Source organism: Pseudophryne corroboree, chromosome 5 (genome assembly GCF_028390025.1).
Source record: "Pseudophryne corroboree isolate aPseCor3 chromosome 5, aPseCor3.hap2, whole genome shotgun sequence".
Lineage (NCBI taxonomy): Eukaryota > Metazoa > Chordata > Amphibia > Anura > Myobatrachidae > Pseudophryne > Pseudophryne corroboree.
The window spans coordinates 721,211,863-721,234,091 of NC_086448.1; the positions used below are offsets into that span (position 1 = coordinate 721,211,863).

The 22,229-nt window shown below is 48.1% G+C and overlaps 1 protein-coding gene across 6 annotated transcripts in view; it reads right to left on the reverse strand.

Annotated features, from left to right (window-relative positions):
* PAG1 (phosphoprotein membrane anchor with glycosphingolipid microdomains 1) overlaps positions 1–22,229 on the reverse strand; it is a 477,890-nt gene that overhangs the window by 6,380 nt on the left and 449,281 nt on the right. For all 6 annotated transcript variants that reach the window (XM_063923993.1, XM_063923988.1, XM_063923987.1 and 3 more), the window contains one exon: positions 11,612–12,201. In XM_063923993.1, coding sequence (XP_063780063.1) covers positions 11,612–12,201 — 590 coding nt within the window. The remainder of the gene's footprint in view (positions 1–11,611; positions 12,202–22,229) is intronic.

The window sequence follows — 22,229 nt, forward strand, 5'->3', positions numbered from 1 at the left end:
TAGGAGGAGTCTGTAGGAAAAATACGCCTCCCGTCCGCATCGCGGATCCAGGTCTAACTTCTTAAAACAGAGCATTGTATAATCTTCGAGATGACTGAACATTTGAGTATCCCTAAGATTTATCAGGCTGACCACCACAACTCACAACTCCGTAGCCGAGGCCAGAAGGTCTGCCTCAGAAAATGCAAACTCTGGCCTCGCTACTCCCAGAAATGGGGTCAACCCCCATGTTTTCAGGATCGCATCCCAGCTCCACCCTCTCCCCACACCCAAACGGCTGCACCTGTCAATTAGGCTGTGGCTCAGGCGGCACCGCATGCAGTGGCCCATTCTGCACCAATTCAGAATGGAGAGGAAAAAGTTGAACTGTATATTATGAGAACTTTGCAACTCTCTGCAAAATGGACAGTTCTGCTTTGAAAAGCGACTGTACTAAATTGTGTTGCACTTTTTCTCACCTCCTACTGAAGCATCTCCTCATATGTGCAGGTGTTTTGTGCAGCATTTTGCAAATATTCCAAGGGGTTAATTCAATAGGCCACGAGTTAGTGCTGCTTGCAGATTGCTGCTCGCAGCCGCATAGATCTCAAGGCTGTAATGGGCACGAGTTAGGGTTCTGGCAATAGTGTTGAAACCCCAATGGAAGGACAATTTACGCCCTTTGTGGGTGAATTAATTGAACCCATAAAGTGTAACATGTATATCTGGAAAGGAAAATAATTCTATTCTATTCTGATCACCATTTAAAAAACGGAAACCTCTGAATTTTCCTACAATACTGTGCACCCTATGCATACTACATAATGACATTCAGGGGACTTCAGGGCTGTCTTTACTTCAATTGCAAATCAAGGACGTCGGCAGTATATATATATATTGCATGTATAGATTAGTTGTACAGAAAAGCATTGTGACACTAGTGACTGCCCCCCATCCCTGCTAAAGATGTGGCAGCTGGACCAGGTAAGGAAGTGTCCCTGCTATGCGTTCCGAGAGGAAGTCAGCTCATTTTACAGGCACTAGGGCACTCTGAACATGTGAGAAAGCTAATAGTTGCCATGTTATACTGATTTGCATAAGTGCACTACACAATATCAGTATAAACAGTTTTATTGCAAAAACACATTAAAATGAATTGCTTCATTAAAACCAAAAGGGATAAGCGTTCTTTATGTATGGAACTAGTATGTTTCACATTTCCAGCATGCTGCTAGGCAACCACTGGCAGCGGGATGTATTAGAATTAATCTACACCAGGCTTTTTCAACCAGTGTGCCGCGAACAGTTGCAAGGTGTGCCGCGGAGGATCAGGATCAGTCATGCCCCGGCCATAACATATGCCCTGGTGACACGGCGGTGTGATATCATAGGTCACAGCCACCACGTCTCACCACCCAGCCAGCCCAACCGCCTGCATACACATCTTCCAGTTCCCGCCTGCATCCACAGCTTTCCTTGCCCACTCACATCCACACCTGCCCGACTGCCCGCTGCTCAGAATTTGCAGCACTCCACTATGAACATCCCCCGCCACTGAGGGACAGGGAGGAGGACACCTGACCAGTAGGGGCTAATATTTTTTTTTTTTCCCCTGTGGGGAGCAATAGGATTTATGGGGGGAACAATGTGAATAATTCATGTGGGAAGCAATAGGATTTTTGTAGATAGCAACATGATTTATGTGGGGAGCAATGTGATTGTTTTTTTCTGTGTAGGCCAATGTATGTATGTATTTTTTTTCCGTTTTTTTTCTGTGGGTGAATTGATGGTGTGCCTTGGCAATTATAAAATATTGTTCGGTGTGCCGCGAGTAAAAAAATAAGATTTTACTCACCGGTAAATCTATTTCTCGTAGTCCGTAGTGGATGCTGGGAACTCCGTAAGGACCATGGGGAATAGACGGGCTCCGCAGGAGACTGGGCACTCTAAAAGAAAGATTAGGTACTATCTGGTGTGCACTGGCTCCTCCCACTATGACCCTCCTCCAGACCTCAGTTAGGATACTGTGCCCGGAAGAGCTGACACAATAAGGAAGGATTTTGAATCCCGGGTAAGACTCATACCAGCCACACCAATCACACCGTATAACTCGTGATACTACACCCAGTTAACAGTATGAAATATAACTGAGCCTCTCAACAGATGGCTCAACAATAACCCTTAGTTAGGCAATAACTACATACAAGTATTGCAGACAATCCGCACTTGGGATGGGCGCCCAGCATCCACTACGGACTACGAGAAATAGATTTACCGGTGAGTAAAATCTTATTTTCTCTGACGTCCTAGTGGATGCTGGGAACTCCGTAAGGACCATGGGGATTATACCAAAGCTCCCAAACGGGCGGGAGAGTGCGGATGACTCTGCAGCACCGAATGAGAGAACTCAAGGTCCTCCTCAGCCAGGGTATCAATTTTGTAGAATTTAGCAAACGTGTTTGCCCCTGACCAAGTTGCAGCTCGGCAAAATTGTAAAGCCGAGACCCCTCGGGCAGCCGCCCAAGATGAGCCCACTTTCCTCGTGGAATGGGCTTTTACTGATTTAGGATGCGGCAATCCAGCCGCAGAATGCTCCAGCTGAATTGTGCTACAAATTCAGCGAGCAATAGTCTGCTTAGAAGCAGGAGCACCTATTTTGTTGGGTGCCTACAGGATAAAAAGCGAGTCAGTTTTCCTGACTCCAGCCGTCCTGGAAATATAAATTTTTAAGGCCCTGACTACGTCCAGTAACTTGGAATCTTCCAAGTCCCTAGTAGCCGCAGGCACTACAATAGGTTGGTTCAAGTGAAAAGCTGATACCACCTTAGGGAGAAACTGGGGACGAGTCCTCAATTCTGCCCTATCCATATGGAAAATCAGATAAGGGCTTTTACATGACAAAGCTGCCAATTCTGAAACACGCCTGGCCGAAGCCAAGGCCAATAACATGACCACTTTCCACGTGAGATATTTCAAATCCACAGTTTTAAGTGGCTCAACCCAATGTGATTTTAAGAAACTCAACACCACGTTGAGATCCCAAGGTGCCACAGGAGGCACAAAAGGGGGCTGAATATGTAGCACTCCCTTTACAAATGTCTGAACTCCAGGCAGTGAAGCCAGTTCTTTCTGGAAGAAAATCGACAGAGCCGAAATCTGGACCTTAATGGAACCCAATTTTAGGCCCATAGTCACCCCTGACTGTAGGAAGTGCAGAAAACGACCCAGCTGAAATTCCTCTGTTGGGGCCTTCCTGGCCTCACACCACGCAACATATTTTCGCCAAATACGGTGATAATGGTTTGCGGTTACTTCTTTCCTGGCTTTTATCAGCGTAGGAATGACTTCTTCCGGAATGCCCTTTTCCTTTAGGATCCGGAATTCAACCGCCATGCCGTCAAACGCAGCCACGGTAAGTCTTGGAACAGACAGGGCCCTTTCTGAGCGGTAGAGGCCATGGGTCCTCTGATATCATTTCTTGAAGTTCTGGGTACCAAGCTCTTCTTGGCCCATCCGGAACCACGAGTATCGTTCTTACTCCTCGTTTTCTTATTATTCTCAGTACCTTTGGTATGAGAGGCAGAGGAGGGAATACATAAACCGACTGGTACACCCACGGTGTCACTAGAGCGTCCACAGCTATTGCCTGAGGGTCCCTTGACCTGGCGCAATATCTAGTTTTTTGTTTAGGCGGGACGCCATCATGTCCACCTGTGGCCTTTCCCAACGGTTTACCAACAGTTGGAAGACTTCTGGATGAAGTCCCCACTCTCCCGGTGGAGGTCGTGTCTGCTGAGGAAGTCTGTTTCCCAGTTGTCCACTCCCGGAATGAACACTGCTGACAGTGCTAAGACGTGATTTTCCGCCCATCAGAGAATCCTTGTGGCTTCTGCCATCGCCATCCTGCTTCTTGTGCCGCCCTGTCGGTTTACATGGGCGACTGCCGTGATGTTGTCTGATTGGATCAGTACCGGCTGGTTTTGAAGCAGAGGCCTTGCCAGACTTAGGGCATTGTAAATGGCCCTCAGTTCCAGAATATTTATGTGTAGGGACGACTCCTGACTTGACCAAAGTCCTTGGAAATTTCTTCCCTGTGTGACTGCCCCCCAGCCTCGAAGGCTGGCATCCGTGGTTACCAGGACCCAGTCCTGTATGCCGAATCTGCGGCCCTCTTGAAGATGAGCACTCTGCAGCCACCACAGTAGAGATACCCTGGTCCTTGGAGACAGGGTTATCAGCCGATGCATCTGAAGATGCGATCCCGACCACTTGTCCAAGAGGTCCCACTGAAAGGTTCTTGCATGGAACTTGCCGAATGGAATTTTGCTTCGTAAGAAGCTACCATTTTTCCCAGGACTCGTGTGCAGTGATGCACCGATACCTGTTTTGGTTTCAGGAGGTCTCTGACTATAGATGACAGCTCCTTGGCTTTCTCCTGCGGGAGAAACACTTTTTTCTGTTCTGTGTCCAGAACCATCCCCAGGAACAGTAGGCGTGTGGTAGGAACTAGCTGTGACTTTGGAATGTATAGAATCCATCCGTGCTGTTGTAGCACTTCCCGAGATAGTGCTACTCCGACCAACAACTGCTCCTTGGACCTCGCCTTTATAAGGAGATCGTCCAAGTACGGGATAATTAAAACTCCCTTTTTTCGAAGGAGTATCATCATTTCTGCCATTACCTTGGTAAAGACCCTCGGTGCCGTGGACAGTCCAAACGGCAGTGTTTGGAATTGGTAATGGCAATCCTGTACCACAAATCTGAGGTACTCCTGGTGAGGATGGTAAATGGGGACATGTAGGTAAGCATCCTTGATGTCCAGGGATACCATGTAATCCCCCTCCTCCAGGCTTGCAATAACCGCCCTGAGCGATTCCATCTTGAACTTGAATTTTTTTATGTATGTGTTCAAGGATTTCAAATTTAAAATGGGTCTCACCGAACTGTCCGGTTTCGGTACCACAAACAGTGTGGCTTAGTAACCCCGTCCTTGTTGAAGTAGGGGCACCTTGACTATCACCTGCTGGGAATACAGCTTGTGAATTGCCTCTAGCACAGCCTCCCTGCCTGAGGGAGTTGTCGGCAAGGCAGATTTGAGGAAACGGCGGGGGGGAGACGCCTCGAATTCCAGCTTGTACCCCTGAGATACTACTTGAAGGATCCAGGGATCCACCTGTGAGCGAGCCCACTGATCGCTGACATTTTTGAGGCGGCCCCCACCATACCTGGCTACGCCTGTGGAGCCCCCGCGTCATGCGGTGGACTCAGAGGAAGCGGGGGAAGAATTTTGATTCTGGGAACTGGCTGACTGGTGCAGCTTTTTCCCTCTTCCCTCGTCTCTGTGCAGAAAGGAAGCGCCTTTGACTCGCTTGCTTTTCTGAAGCCGAAAGGACTGTACCTGATAATACAGTGCTTTCTTAGGCTGTGAGGAAACCTGAGGTAAAAAATTTTTTCCCCAGCTGTTGCTGTGGATATGAGGTCCCAGAGACCATCCCCAAACAATTCCTCACCCTTATAAGGCTCTATGTGCCTTTTAAAGTCAGCATCACCTGTCCAGTGTCGGGTCTCTAATACCCTCCTGACAGAATGGACATTGCATTAATTCTGGATGCCAGCCGGCAAAATATCCCTCTGTGCATCCCTCATATATAAGACGACGTCTTATGTTCGCAAAATAGTATCCCTGTTTGACAGGGTTACAGACCACGCTGCAGCAGCACTATCTGCAGGTCTCAGTCTAGTGCCTGAGTGTGTAAATACAGACTTCAGGATAGCCTCCTGCTTTTTATCAGCAGGTACCTTCAAAGTGGCCGTATCCTAAGACGGCAGTGCCACCTTTTTTGACAAACGTGTGAGCGCCTTATCCACCCTAGGGGATATCTCCCAGCGTAACTTATCCTCTGGCGGGAAAGGGTACGCCATCAGTAACTTTTTAGAAATTACCAGTTTCTTATCGGGGGAACCCACGCTTTTTCACACTTCATTCACTCATTTGATGGGGGAACAAAACACTGCCTGCTTTTTCTCCCCAAACATAAAACCCTGTTTTAGTGGTACTTGGGTTAATGTCAGAAATGTGTAACACATTTTTTATTGCCGGGATCATGTAACGGATGTTCCTAGTGGATTGTGTATATGTCTCAACCTCGTCGACACTGGAGTCAGACTCCGTGTCGACATCTGTGTCTGCCATCTGAGGGAGCGGGCGTTTTTGAGCCCCTGATGGCCTTTGAGACGCCTGGGCAGGCGCGGGCTGAGAAGCCGGCTGTCCCATAGCTGTTACATCATCCAGCCTTTTATGTAAGGAGTTGACACTGTCGGTTTATACCTTCCACCTATCCATCCACTCTGGTGTCGGCCCCACAGGGGGCGACATCACATTTATCGGCTTCTGCTCTGCCATCACATAAGCCTCCTCATCAAACGTGTCGACACAGCCGTACCGACACACCGCACACACACACAGGGAATGCTCTGACTGAGGACAGGACCCCACACAGCCCTTTGGGGAGACAGAGAGAGAGTATGCCAGCACACACCAGAGCGCTATATAATTTTGGGATTAACAATATATTGAGTGAATTTTTCCCAATAGCTGCTTGTATATACAATATTGCGCCTAAATTTTGTGCCCCCCCTCTCTTTTTAACCCTTTGAGCCTGAAAACTACAGGGGAGAGCCTGGGGAGCTGTCTTTCAGCTGCACTGTGAAGAGAAAATGGCGCCAGTGTGCTGAGGGACAAGCCCCGCCCCTTTTTCAACTGACTTTCTCCCGCTTTTTCTGGAATACTGGCAGGGGTAATTTTACATCTATATAGCATCTAGGACTATATATGATGTAGATTTGCCAGCCAAGGTGTCATATATTGCCCTCAGGGCGCCCCCCCCAGCGCCCTGCACCCTCAGTGACCGGAGTGTGAAGTGTGCATGAGGAGCAATGGCGCACAGCTGCAGTGCTGTGCGCTACCTTGGTGAAGACCGAAGTCTTCTGCCGCCGATTTTCCGGACCTCTTCTTGCTTCTGGCTCTGTGTAAGGGGGACGGCGGCGCGGCTCCGGGAACGAACACCAAGGCCAGTTCCATGCGGTCGATCCCTCTGGAGCTAATGGTGTCCAGTAGCCTAAGAAGCCCAAGCTAGCTGCAAGCAGGTAGGTTCGCTTCTTCTCCCCTTAGTCCCTCGATGCAGTGAGCCTGTTGCCAGCAGGTCTCACTGTAAAATAAAAAACCTAAAATAAACTTTCTTTCTAGGAGCTCAGGAGAGCCCCAGTGTGCATCCAGCTCGGCCGGGCACAGAAATCTAACTGAGGTCTGGAGGAGGGTCATAGTGGGAGGAGCCAGTGCACACCAGATAGTACCTAATCTTTCTTTTAGAGTGCCCAGTCTCCTGCGGAGCCCGTCTATTCCCCATGGTCCTTACGGAGTTCCCAGCATCCACTAGGACGTCAGAGAAAAAAGGTTGAAAATCACTGATCTACACCCTGGAACCATAACTGCAAGGGACTACTTCCACGTACCCTAAGTGTGCGCTATTTTGCCTCTCAGAGCACACACCTGGTTTATTCATGCAGAAAGCTCATCTATAGTAAGTGGATGTAATGGAAATGAGGGCTTTAGGGGAACATTTACTAAGCAGTGATAAGAGCAGAGAAGTGAGCCGGTGGAGAAATTTCCCCATCAGCCATTCAGCAGCTCTGAATCATTTTATAGTATGCAAATTATAGATGTTACTTCAGTGCTGATTGGTTGCCATGGGCAACTTCTCCACTGGCTCACTTCTTCGCTCTTATCACTGCTTAGTAAATGTACCCCTTAGTTGGTTCCCTTAATATCAATGGTGTTGATGATGATGCCAACTGGGTAATGCAGGCCAACCCATTCTAAAACAAATCAATACACAATTTTAGGCCACATCGGTCATCATAAACTATGCTCAGCATACACAGGGTTAACACTCCAAAACATTTACCGTTCCAGCACTTTTTAAATTAAATAACTAACTTTTAATATTTACCCGTGGAGGAAATCACTGCAAACATGGAATCCACTAAGGACCCTTCCTCCAGGAGATCACCATCCGATACCTTGCTATTTTCAATTATATTAAGGTGGTGACCATGGTATTTGGGATCAATATATCCTGCTGTTACCAGACAAGTTCTCAATCCCTAAAACCTGCACTACATGGCATAGTGATGGGTTAATGTGATAAACCATTAGACAAATCCCAATCCTGCAGTTTGGCGCTGCATAGACGTGAGGGCGTGAAGGACTGTATCCTAATGACACACTTAGATGTTTATGGAAGTAGAAGCGAGCTGTCGGTGGCTTATAAGTGTAATTGCGGCAGGCTGATCTCGCTCTCAACTCCAAAGGCTGCATCTGGACACCTGCAGCAGATCCCACAGAAGTTGTTACTGTGGCACTTGCAGCTTATTGTGTTCAATTATTGTGACTTTTTGTCATCTACGCTCAATCATCTCCTATTTTGCAGTGTAGTATAAATTGTCAACAAACATAATGTTGACACATTCTGAGTGTCGACATGTTAACATCAAAAAGCATTGTCTACATGGCCAATGTTGACACTGACAGAATGCTGACATTCCCAGGCCATCTATTTAACACCTGAGTTGTGTTATTTATAGACTGCCTGCTATCACTCACGTAATGTCTTCTCACTCTCCTTGGCAACCTATACCAGTTATCAACCTACACAACACTACCCCCACAGTCAGGATCCAGCGCTACACAGATACACAGGTTTCTGAATGTTGTAGTTCTTTCTTTTTTATTGTTAAATGGGAGTAAATTGGTGCACCCAGAATAAACCCATAGAAACACAGGGAGCAACGGACCTGAACTAAACCAATGGCCCCCAGTGCAGTGAGGCACCGCTGGGTCAGATCAATATTCCAAATGATTATATTATATTTCAACTTTGCACCGAGAGAGGAATGTTTTCTATTCTCAGCTGTTACAGTGCATGTACCATATGGCAGAGAATTGTTTCTAGCTATAAATAACAGTGTAGATGGTGGTGGTACATTGTGAATCTAGGCTATTTACATTACTCCTACAGTAGGCAAACACCAGATTTCTCCATAAAAGGGATAGATCTCTCTTACTTTAGAGAAGACTGCAGATCTTTGTAGTAATGAGAAAAGAACGGTTTTGATTGCTATAGACAACGCTGGAATGAATGTGCAGTGAACAAAGGTATGTGTAGAGCAGCGGTGGCCAACCCGTGGCTCTTGAGCCGCATGTGGCTCTTTCTTTACTCAAATGTGGCTCCCAACACTCAAAGTCACATGACCACAGCAGATCCAGAAACCAATGCACTCCAGCCAGAAGCACTACATCAGGGCTGGCCAAACCGGTCCTCGAGATCTACCAACAGTTCGCATTTTCCAGAGCACCTAGCTGGTGCACAGGTGTAGTCATTACTAATTAAGATGTGCTGCATTCATTCCAAACTGACAATTCTACAGATCTCCAGGAGACCTGGAAAACATGAACTGTTGGTAGATCTCGAGGACCAGTTTGGCCAGCCCTGCACTACATTGACTGAAAACTGAGGGAGCCAAATACTATAGGTGAGACATCCACTGGCAAATAGAGGACACATAACGGGCTGCTGCAATCAGGGGCTTGGTGGCAACTTTTAGCCTGGGGGGCAGACTCAAGTAAGCGGCCCCGTTTTTATTTTTACCGGGAATCTGCAGTCAAGTGGCCCTGGAACACTTAAATTGCACTGGCCCGGGGGTCATATGGCACCCTTTCCAGCCATCCCCTGGCCACAATTTGGGGGGACTGCACTGACATATGGGGGTGGGATGGAGTAACACAGGAGTGTTCTGGCAGGAGAGACACAAAGGGGGAGCTGACTGTAGTGACATAGGAGGGTACTGGCTGGATTAACATATGTTGGAGCTGGCTGAAGTGATACATGGGAAGCTGAAGTGTATTATGTGAATCTGGCTTTTTCAATATATTTTATATGGATTTGGCAATTTTATGTGGAAGTGACTTTTTCAATGTATTTAATGTTGGGTCTGGCTTTAAAATGTATCTTATGCTGGATCTGGCTTTTTCAATGTATTTTAGACCAGGGGTGTGGCAAAGCTGGCATAAAGCCACACCTCCTTTTTGCATACGCGCCTTCGGCTCGATGTCGGCTCTTTGACGTACCTAACAAGATATTTTGTCTCTTTGTCTCTGAATGGTTGGCCACCCCTGGTGTAGAGGTTCAGGTGTTTACATTTAGCTTTAAGGAGTCACTTATATGCTTAACACGACCACCAGGGGGCCACTAAGAGACTGAACGGGCCACGGTACTAGGATCGGTATGACCATGACCAATCGGGTGCCCACTGCTGAAGCTATAGGCCATCTTTGGGGCGTGTTATGCTTCCTTGGCAGAAACCAATCCCCTTCAGAGGTCAGGTCACTTTTGTAAATCCACCCCCCCATCTCTGATGACCCAAGTTGCCTGTGAGGTGTAAGGGATAACTATATTGCAGAACATTACACCATAGTGGCTACGGGTCTGGGACTCCAGGTCGACAACAAAAAGGTCGACACACCTTAGGTCACCGTCAATTGGTCGACACACCTTAGGTCAACATGGACAAAAGGTCGACAGGAACAAGGTCGACATGGAAAAAAGTCGACATGAGTTTTTTAGGTGTCGTTTTCTTCGTAGAGTGACAGGGAACCCCAATTAGTGCACCGCTTCGCTCGCCATGGTTCGGGCACGGTACCTTCGCTCCGCTCCGCACAGATTACCATTCCAATCGTGGTCCACATGGATCGTTAAGTATGAAAAGGTTCCAAAAAAGAAAAAAATTGTGAAAAACTCATGTCGACCTTTTTTCATGTCGACCTTGTTCCTGTCGACCTTTTGTCCATGTCGACCTAAGGTGTGTTGACCAATTGGCGGCGACCTAAGGTGTGTCAACATTTTTGTTGTCGACCTGGAGTCCGGATACCGTGGCTACACTGTAGTCATAACAGTAGCTTTGGCTGCCAGTCTGACAAGTTCTATTGTACTGTAATGGAGAAAACTCCAGCTAAAATACTCCAGTTTTGAGCAGACTGTATAATTGAACCAACTAATTAAAAAAAACAGCTATTTGAAATGTTTACGGGGTGTTGGGAGGGCTAATTGTGACAAAAGGCCAAATCAAAAGCAACAATATCCGCAGATATGACCTCTTACTGACCCTCCAATGTACCCCCCCTCACAGCATCACCTCTCCCCAGTTTTGGGGGAGTTGGTACAGCTGTTCTTACCCGGACTCCAGCAAATTACGCTTGGCTTTAATATATTCTTATATTTCTATAAAGATGCAGTACAAAAGTTAATAATTTCCAAATCATGTTATCAGTTTGGAAGAAGAGAAATTCCAATAGAAATCTCTCTGTAAGCCTGGGATCATTAACGTCAAGGGGGAGATGTTGTCAACCAATCAGCTTCTAGCTATCATTTATCAAGTAAATTATATATAATGATAGTCATAAATCTGACTGGTTGCTACAGGCAACTTCTCCATTTGTCCTGTTTAGAAGATTTGATACATCTCCCTCCTAAATGTGGCTCAGCTAATCACACTGTCAATTAGGATCAGCAATTACCTTGTCTTCTTCGCTTGCTCCACCGTCTTGGTCCTTCTGCTCCTCCTGTTGCTCTTTGCTTTGCACATTCTCATTCTCGTCCAGCAGTTTCTTCGGAAGGGGCGGGGGTATGTCATCATCCTGATAGGTCGGTGTACTGGCCGCACTCTGAGTGTTGATGCTTTGCCTGCTTTTACGATTATGGTCCACAGAGGCGTATTCAACGGCAGCCTCCATTCTACACTCGGTGATTGTCGGGCTGGCATGTGGCATGTTCATGGTTAGGTTCCTTTCCTCTGCACTGGTTGAAGAGCTAATGTCCTTTAATTCTTTTACAGTCTCGTAGAGCGAATCTTCAATAATGTTTTCATGGGAAGAGCTGTCTTTCAGCACCTCGTATGCCCCCTCGTTGTACAGTGGGGCATCATTTTCTGTGCTGCCAGTTGAAAGGGCAGACTCTAGGTTACTCTCCGCAGGGATCTGAGGCAGCTCTCTGGTCTGAGGGCATCTCACAGACTTTCCTGTGAAGTCCTGGAGATCGCACAAGTCAGGGAGAGAGCTCTGCACGTCCTCGTATGTCGGAACACAGGTCGCTGTACTGTCTTCTGAGACTGCAAATACACAAAGTCTTGCATGAAAACTGAATGTTAATAGTATACCACAGCAGCAAAACCTGACAAAGACTGCCTCCAGGACACTCCCTGCTTTCCTCACAACGCTCAGAATTCCATCTCTATAGGACTTCAACTGAATTTCATATTTCATTGGAATGTAAGAGGTCATACAGAAATGAGTAATTTCTCTTTAATTTTCCCATAATGTGCCCAATTCTGAGGCAGACCCACCTACCACCGCTATTCTGTCCTGGGGCAGCAGCCTGCTCACTTATGCTAATGCAAGTATTTGCCGGTGAATGCAGACAATCTGTGCGTCCGCGTGCAGAAGACCGCAACGCCCATTGGGGGTAATTCCAAGTTGATCACAGCAGGAATTCTGTTAGCAGTTGGGCAAAACCATGTGCACTGCAGGGGGGGGGCAGATATAACATGTGCAGAGAGAGTTAGATTTGGGTGTGGTGTGTTCAATCTGCAATCTAATTTGCAGTGTAAAAATAAAGCAGCCAGTATTTATCCTGCACAGAAACAAAATAACCCACCCAAATCTAACTCTCTCTGCAAATGTTATATCTGCCACACCTGCAGTGCACATGGTTTTGCCCAACTGCTAAAAAATGTCCTGCTGCGATCAACTTGGAATTACCCCCATTGTGTTTCCATCCGCAGTCATTATTACTAGTATCGGGACATGCACCCACCCAAACTGGATGCAAATGATCCGTCTGAAGTATACGTCTATGGGTTACATTGCCATGACACATGATGGATGGATCAGTTCCGAGCGATCGCATGGTCACTGCCTTGTAACTGCCCAGAAATGCCTATTTCTTGAAAAAAGTGGTCAGTCAATGGATGGAACAATCTGCCTGACCTGCAATATCTGTCAGCATGTGAATGCATGATCCGGATCATGTGTAGTTTGCAGATATCCGTGAGATCCGTCCAAATCAGAACCAGGCCCAATATACTGTATGCGAAGAGTTTACACCAAGTAACAAGAGGCCTGGAGGTACCAATGATAAAATACGAGGGGGTCCTGCATAGAGCAGAAGTGGTTTCCCTTATATGCTGCACACCCCTGAATCAGTAACTGAAGCCCCTGTTCTCTACTGCAGTATGGCTCATCTATAATGGGGGTGGGTCATGTGATGCACATGAAATGCTGGGGTCCTGGGGGGGCCCATACCGCACATCTTGCACCCATTTTTTCAATACTTAACTTTGGAGTCCCACGTAGGCAGCAGCTATGTGGCAGAAACCACTGGAAAAATGGTGTGGTGGCCATTTTCTCAGCATTTCGCACATGTGCAGTAGGAAAATCACTGGGGAAATGGCCACCATTTTCCCAGAGACCTGCGTATGTGCACTAGACTCTGGGACAGTGCATGGATCTCCTAGTGCCCAGAGTTATTGCTCTGCTGCCTAGAGAGGAGGGGGCCTGGATGGAGACTGACCACAGGCCTTCTCCTCTCTTGATGCACCCCTTTATACACATACACCCACAGAAATTGGGAGGTGTAGAGAAAAGACCTCTCTAGTCCATGTGATAATTGCTACACAGTAAGCGGAGATACATTACATAAATTCTACTACTGCGATGGTATGCTTGGAAAGGAGAGACGCCACTGTATAATTAAAATGAGAGAGATGAAAGGGTTAAACCTTTATTTGCCTTGTTTTTGGGACCCCATTTGTTACAGCCTCCCATAGAATTGGATGCATTTTAAGTAAAAGAAACACACACATTTTTTAACAAAAAAAGCAAAAGTGTGTGTTTGCTGTGCCGCACATATCATACTATGGTCACACCCCACGCTGTGCGCTTTCCTTTTAAAGATTTTCCCAGTTTCTCTGACGTCCTAGTGGATGCTGGGGACTCCGTCAGGACCATGGGGAATAGCGGCTCCGCAGGAGACAGGGCACAAAAGTAAAAGCTTTAGGATCAGGTGGTGTGCACTGGCTCCTCCCCCTATGACCCTCCTCCAAGCCTCAGTTAGATTTTTGTGCCCGGCCGAGAAGGGTGCAATCTAGGTGGCTCTCCTAAAGAGCTGCTTAGAGTAAAAGTTTTGTTAGGTTTTTTATTTTCAGTGAGTCCTGCTGGCAACAGGCTCACTGCATCGAGGGACTTAGGGGAGAGAAGTGAACTCACCTGCGTGCAGGATGGATTGGCTTCTTAGGCTACTGGACACCATTAGCTCCAGAGGGAGTCGGAACACAGGTCTCACCCTGGGGTTCGTCCCGGAGCCGCGCCGCCGACCCCCTTGCAGATGCCGAAAAGTGAAGAGGTCCAGAAACCGGCGGCAGAAGACTTTTCAGTCTTCATAAGGTAGCGCACAGCACTGCAGCTGTGCGCCATTGTTGTCAGCACACTTCATAGCAGCGGTCACTGAGGGTGCAGGGCGCTGGGGGGGGCGCCCTGGGCAGCAATGATAGTACCTTATTCTGGCTAAAAATACATCACATATAGCCCCTGGGGGCTATATGGATGTATTTAACCCCTGCCAGGTCTCAGAAAAACGGGAGAAGAAGCCCGCCGAAAAGGGGGCGGGGCCTATTCTCCTCAGCACACAGCGCCATTTTCCCTCACAGAAATGCTGGTGGGAAGGCTCCCAGGCTCTCCCCTGCACTGCACTACAGAAACAGGGTTAAAACAGAGAGGGGGGGCACTTATTTGGCGATATGACTATATATATTAAAATGCTATAAGGGAAAAACACTTATATAAAGGTTGTCCCTGTATAATTATAGCGTTTTTGGTGTGTGCTGGCAAACTCTCCCTCTGTCTCCCCAAAGGGCTAGTGGGGTCCTGTCCTCTGTCAGAGCATTCCCTGTGTGTGTGCTGTGTGTCGGTACGTGTGTGTCGACATGTATGAGGACGATGTTGGTGAGGAGGCGGAGCAATTGCCTGTAATGGTGATGTCACTCTCTAGGGAGTCGACACCGGAATGGATGGCTTATTTAAGGAATTACGTGATAATGTCAACACGCTGCAAGGTCGGTTGACGACATGAGACGGCCGGCAAACCAATTAGTACCTGTCCAGGCGTCTCAAACACCGTCAGGGGCGTTAAAACGTCCTTTTACCTCAGTCGGTCGACACAGACACGGACACTGACTCCAGTGTCGACGGTGAAGAAACAAACGTATTTTCCTTTAGGGCCACACGTTACTTGTTAAGGGCAATGAAGGAGGTGTTACATATTTCTGATACTACAAGTACCACAAAAAAGGGTATTATGTGGAGTGTGAAAAAACTACCTGTAGTTTTTCCTGAATCAGATAAATTAAATGAAGTGTTTGATGATGCGTGGGTTTCCCCCGATAGAAAATTATTGGCGGTATACCCTTTCCCGCCAGAAGTTAGGGCGCGTTGGGAAACACCCCTTAGGGTGGATAAGGCGCTCACACGCTTATCAAAACAAGTGGCGGTACCGTCTCCAGATAGGGCCGCCCTCAAGGAGCCAGCTGATAGGAGGCTGGAAAATATCCTAAAAAGTATATACACACATACTGGTGTTATACTGCGACCAGCGATCGCCTCAGCCTGCATGTGCAGCGCTGGGGTGGCTTGGTCGGATTCCCTGACTGAAAATATTGATACCCTTGACAGGGACAGTATTTTATTGACTATAGAGCATTTAAAGGATGCATTTCTATATATGCGAGATGCACAGAGGGATATTTGCACTCTGGCATCAAGAGTAAGTGCGATGTCCATATCTGCCAGAAGTTGTTTATGGACACGACAGTGGTCAGGTGATGCAGATTCCAAACGGCACATGGAAGTATTGCCGTATAAAGGAGAAAAAGACAACGTCTTTTCAGCCTCAGTCCTTTCGTCCCCATAAGGGCAAGCGGGCAAAAGGCCAGTCATATCTGCCATGGGATAGAGGAAAGGGAAGAAGACTGCAGCAGGCAGCCCATTCCCAGAAACAGAAGCCCTCCACCGCTTCTGCCAAGTCCTCAGCATGACGCTGGGGCCGTACAAGCGGACTCGGGTGCGGTGGGGGGGGTCGTCTCAAGAGTTTCAGCACGCAGTGGGCTCACTCGCAAGTGGACCCCTGGATCCTACAAGTAGTATCCCAGGGGTACAGATTGGAAATTCGAGACGTCTCCCCCTCGCAGGTTCCTGAAGTCTGCTTTACCAACGTCTCCCTCCGACAGGGAGGCAGTAGTGGAAACGATTCACAAGCTGTATTCCCAGCAGGTGATAATCAAAGTACCCCTCCTACAACAAGGAAAGGGGTATTATTCCACACTATATTGTGGTACTGAAGCCAGACGGCTCGGTGAGACCTATTCTAAATCTGAAATAGTTGAACACTTACATACAAAGGTTCAAATCAAGATGGAGTCACTCAGAGCAGTGATAGCGAACCAGGAAGAAGGGGACTATATGGTGTCCCGGGACATCAGGGATGCTTACCTCCATGTCCCAATTTGCCCTTCTCACCAAGGGTACCTCAGGTTCGTGGTACAGAACTGTCACTATCAGTTTCAGACGCTGCCGGTTGGATTGTCCACGGCACCCCGGGTCCTTACCAAGGTAATGGCCGAAATGATGATTCTTCTTCAAAGAAAATGGACGATCTCCTGATAGGGGCAAGGTCCAGAGAACAGTTGGAGGTCGGAGTAGCACTATCTCAAGTAGTTCTACGACAGCACGGGTGGATTCTAAATATTCCAAAACCGCAGCTGTTTCCGACGACACGTCTGCTGTTCCTAGGGATGATTCTGGACACAGTCCAGAAAAAGGTGTTTCTCCCGGAGAAGAAAGCCAGGGAGTTATCCGAGCTAGTCAGGAACCTCCTAAAACCAGGAAAAGTGTCAGTGCATCATTGCACAAGGGTCCTGGGAAAAATGGTGGCTTCTTACGAAGCGATTCCATTCGGTAGATTTCACGCAAGAACTTTTCAGTGGGATCTGCTGGAAAAATGGTCCGGATCGCATCTTCAGATGCATCAGCGGATAACCCTGTCTCCAAGGACAAGGGTGTTTCTTCTGCGGTGGCTGCAGAGTGCTCATCTACTAAAGGGCCGCAGACTCGGCTTTCAGGACTGGGTCCTGGTGACCACGGATGCCAGCCTGAGAGGCTGGGGAGCAGTCACACAGGGAAAAAATTTCCAGGGAGTGTGATCAAGTCTGGAGACTTCTCTCCACATAAATATACTGGAGCTAAGGGCAATTTACAATGTTCTAAGCTTAGCAAGACCTCTGCTTCAAGGTCAGCCGGTATTGATCCAGTGGGACAACATCACGGCAGTCGCCCACGTAAACAGACAGGGCGGCACAAGAAGCAGGAGGGCAATGGCAGAAACTGCAAGGATTCTTCGCTGGGCGAAAAATCATGTGATAGCACTGTCAGCAGTGTTCATTCCGGGAGTGGACAACTGGGAAGCAGACTTCCTCAGCAGGCACGACCTCCACCCGGGAGAGTGGGGACTTCATCGGGAAGTATTCCACATGATTGTGAACCGTTGGGAAAGACCAAAGGTGGACATGATGGCGTCCCGCCTGAACAAAAAACTGGACAGGTATTGCGCCAGGTCAAGAGACCCTCAAGCAATATCTGTGGACGTTCTGGTAACACCGTGGGTGTACCAGTCGGTGTATGTGTTCCCTCCTCTGCTTCTCATAACCAAGGTACTGAGAATTATAAGACGTAGAGGAGTAAGAACTATACTCGTGGCTCCGGATTGGCCAAGAAGGACGTGGCACCCGGAACTTCAAGAAATGCTCACAGAGGACTCATGGCCTCTGCCGCTAAGAAGGGACTTGCTTCAGCAAGTACCAGGTCTGTTCCAAGACTTACCGCGGCTGCGTTTGACGGCATGGCGGTGGAACGCCAGATCCTAAGGGAAAAAGGCATTCCGGAAGAGGTCATTCCTACCCTGGTCAAAGCCAGGAAGGAGGTGACCGCAAAACATTATCACCACATGTGGCGAAAATATGTTGCGTGGTGTGAGGCCAGGAAGGCTCCACGAAGAAATTTCAACTCGGTCGATTCCTGCATTTCCTGCAAACAGGAGTGTCTATGGGCCTCAAATTGGGGTCCATTAAGGTTCAAATTTCGGCCCTGTCAATTTTCTTCCAGAAAGAATTGGCTTCAGTTCCTGAAGTCCAGAAGTTTGTCAAGGGAGTATTGCATATACAACCCCCTTTTTGTGCCTCCAGTGGCACTGTGGGATCTCAACGTAGTTCTGGGATTCCTCAAATCACATTTTAAACCGCTCAAATCTGTGGATTTGAAATATCTCACATGAAAAGTGACCATGCTGTTGGCCCTGGCCTCGGCCAGGCGAGTGTCAGAATTGGCGGCTTTGTCTCACAAAAGCCATATCTGATTGTCCATTCGGACAGGGCAGAGCTGCGGACTCGTCCCCAGTTTCTTCCTAAGGTGGTGTCAGCGTTTCACCTGAACCAGCTTATTGTGGTACCTGCGGCTACTAGGGACTTGGAGGACTCCAAGTTGCTAGATGTTGTCAGGGCCCTGAAAATATAGGTTTCCAGGACGGCTGGAGTCAGGAAAACTGACTCGCTGTTATCCTGTATGCACCCAACAAACTGGGTGCTCTTGCTTCTAAGCAGACGATTGCTCGTTGGATTTGTAGCACATTTCAACTTGCACATTCTGTGGCAGGCCTGCCACAGCCTAAATCTGTCAAGGCCCATTCCACAAGGAAGGTGGGCTCATCCTGGGCGGCTGCCCGAGGGGTCTCGGCATTACAACTCTGCCGAGCAGCTACGTGGTCGGGGGAGAACACGTTTGTAAAATTCTACAAATTTGATACCCTGGCTAAAGAGGACCTGGAGTTCTCTCATTCGGTGCTGCAGAGTCATCCGCACTCTCCCGCCCGTTTGGGAGCTTTGGTATAATCCCCATGGTCCTGACGGAGTCCCCAGCATCCACTAGGACGTCAGAGAAAATAAGATTTTACTTACCGATAAATCTATTTCTCGTAGTCCGTAGTGGATGCTGGGCGCCCATCCCAAGTGCGGATTGTCTGCAATACTTGTACATAGTTATTGTTACAAAAAATAAGATTTTACTTACCGATAAATCTATTTCTCGTAGTCCGTAGTGGATGCTGGGACTCCGTAAGGACCATGGGGAATAGCGGCTCCGCAGGAGACAGGGCACAAAATAAAAGCTTAAGGATCAGGTGGTGTGCACTGGCTCCTCCCCCTATGACCCTCCTCCAAGCCTCAGTTAGGATACTGTGCCCGGACGAGCGTACATAATAAGGAAGGATCTTGAATCCCGGGTAAGACTCATACCAGCCACACCAATCACACCGTACAACTCGTGATCTGAACCCAGTTAACAGTATGATAAATGCAAAGGAGCCTCTGAAAAGATGGCTCAAACAATAATAACCCGAATTTTTGTAACAATAACTATATACAAGTATTGCAGACAATCCGCACTAGGGATGGGCGCCCAGCATCCACTACGGACTACGAGAAATAGATTTATCGGTAAGTAAAATCTTATTTTCTCTGACGTCCTAGTGGATGCTGGGACTCCGTAAGGACCATGGGGATTATACCAAAGCTCCCAAACGGGCGGGAGAGTGCGGATGACTCTGCAGCACCGAATGAGAGAACTCCAGGTCCTCCTCAGCCAGGGTATCAAATTTGTAGAATTTAGCAAACGTGTTTGCCCCTGACCAAGTAGCTGCTCGGCAAAGTTGTAAAGCCGAGACCCCTCGGGCAGCCGCCCAAGATGAGCCCACTTTCCTTGTGGAATGGGCTTTTACTGATTTTGGCTGTGGCAATCCTGCCACGGAATGTGCAAGCTGAATTGTACTACAAATCCAACGAGCAATCGTCTGCTTTGAAGCAGGAGCACCCAGCTTGTTGGGTGCATACAGGATAAACAGCGAGTCAGTTTTCCTGACTCCAGCCGTCCTGGAAACATATATTTTCAGGGCCCTGACAACGTCTAGCAACTTGGAGTCCTCCAAGTCCCTAGTAGCCGCAGGCACCACAATAGGTTGGTTCATGTGAAATGCAGAAAACACCTTAGGTAGAAATTGAGGACGAGTCCTCAATTCCGCCCTGTCAGAATGAAAAATTAAGTAAGGGCTTTTATATGATAAAGCCGCCAATTCTGACACACGCCTGGCTGAAGCCAAGGCTAACAGCATCGACACCTTCCACGTGAGATATTTTAAGTCCACAGTGGAAAGTGGTTCAAACCAATGTGATTTTAGAAAACTCAATACAACATTGAGATCCCAAGGTGCCACTGGAGGCACAAAAGGAGGCTGTATGTGCAGCACCCCTTTCACAAATGTCTGAACTTCAGGTACTGAAGCCAGTTCTTTCTGGAAGAAAATCGACAAGGCCGAAATTTGAACCTTAATGGACCCTAATTTTAGGCCCATAGACAGTCCTGTTTGCAGGAAATGCAGGAAACGACCCAGTTGAAATTCCTCTGTAGGGGCCTTCTTGGCCTCACACCACGCAACATATTTACGTCAAATGCGGTGATAATGTTTTGCGGTTACTTCCTTCCTGGCTTTGACCAGAGTAGGGATGACTTCTTCTGGAATGCCCTTTTCCTTTAGGATCCGGCGTTCAACCGCCATGCCGTCAAACGCAGCCGCGGTAAGTCTTGGAACAGACAAGGCCCCTGCAGTAGCAGGTCCTTTCTTAGAGGTAGAGGCCACGGTTCGTCCGTGAGCATCTCTTGAAGTTCCGGGTACCAAGTCCTTCTTGGCCAATCCGGAACCACGAGTATAGTTCTTACTCCTCTCCTTCTTATGATTCTCAGTACTTTTGGTATGAGAGGCAGAGGAGGGAACACATACACTGACTGGTACACCCACGGCGTTACCAGAGCGTCCACTGCTATTGCCTGAGGGTCCCTTGACCTGGTGCAATATCTGTCCAGTTTTTTGTTTAGACGTGACGCCATCATGTCCACCTTTGGTTTTTCCCAACGGTTTACAATCAGGTAGAAGACTTCTGGGTGAAGTCCCCACTCTCCCGGGTGAAGGTCGTGTCTGCTGAGGAAGTCTGCTTCCCAGTTGTCCACTCCCGGAATGAATACTGCTGACAGTGCTATCACACGATTTTCCGCCCAGCGAAGAATCCTTGCAGCTTCTGCCATTGCCCTCCTGCTTCTCGTGCCGCCCTGTCTGTTTACGTGGGCGACTGACGTGATGTTGTCCGATTGGATCAACACCGCCTGACCCTGAAGCAGAGGTTTTGCTTGACTTAGGGCATTGTAAATGGCCCTTAGTTCCAGAATGTTTATATGAAGAGACGTTTCCAAGCTTGACCACAGGCCCTGGAAATTCCTTCCCTGTGTGACTGCTCCCCAGCCTCTCAGGCTGGCATCCGTGGTTACCAGGATCCAATCCTGAATGCCAAATCTGCGGCCCTCTAGTAGATGAGCACTCTGCAGCCACCACAGGAGAGACACCCTTGTCCTTGGCGACAGGGTTATCCGCTGATGCATCTGCAGATGCGATCCGGACCATTTGTCCAGTAGATCCCACTGAAATGTTCTTGTATGGAATCTTCCGAATGGAATCGCTTCGTAAGAAGCCACCATTTTCCCCAGGACCCTCGTGCACTGATGTACTGAGACCTGTCCTGGTTTTAGGAGGTTCCTGACTAGCTCGGATAACTCCCTGGCCTTCTCCTCCGGGAGAAACACCTTCTTCTGGACTGTGTCCAGAATCATTCCTAGGAACAGTAGACGTGTCGTTGGAATCAGCTGCGATTTTGGAATATTTAGAATCCACCCGTGCTGACGTAACACTACCTGAGATAGTGCTACTCCGACTTCTAACTGTTCCCTGGATCTTGCCCTTATCAGGAGATCGTCCAAGTAAGGGATAATTAAAATGCCTTTTCTTCGTAGAAGAATCATCATTTCGGCCATTACCTTGGTAAAGACCCGAGGTGCCGTGGACAATCCAAACGGCAGCGTCTGAAACTGATAATGACAGTTTTGTACTACAAACCTGAGGTACCCTTGGTGAGAAGGGTATATTGGGACGTGGAGA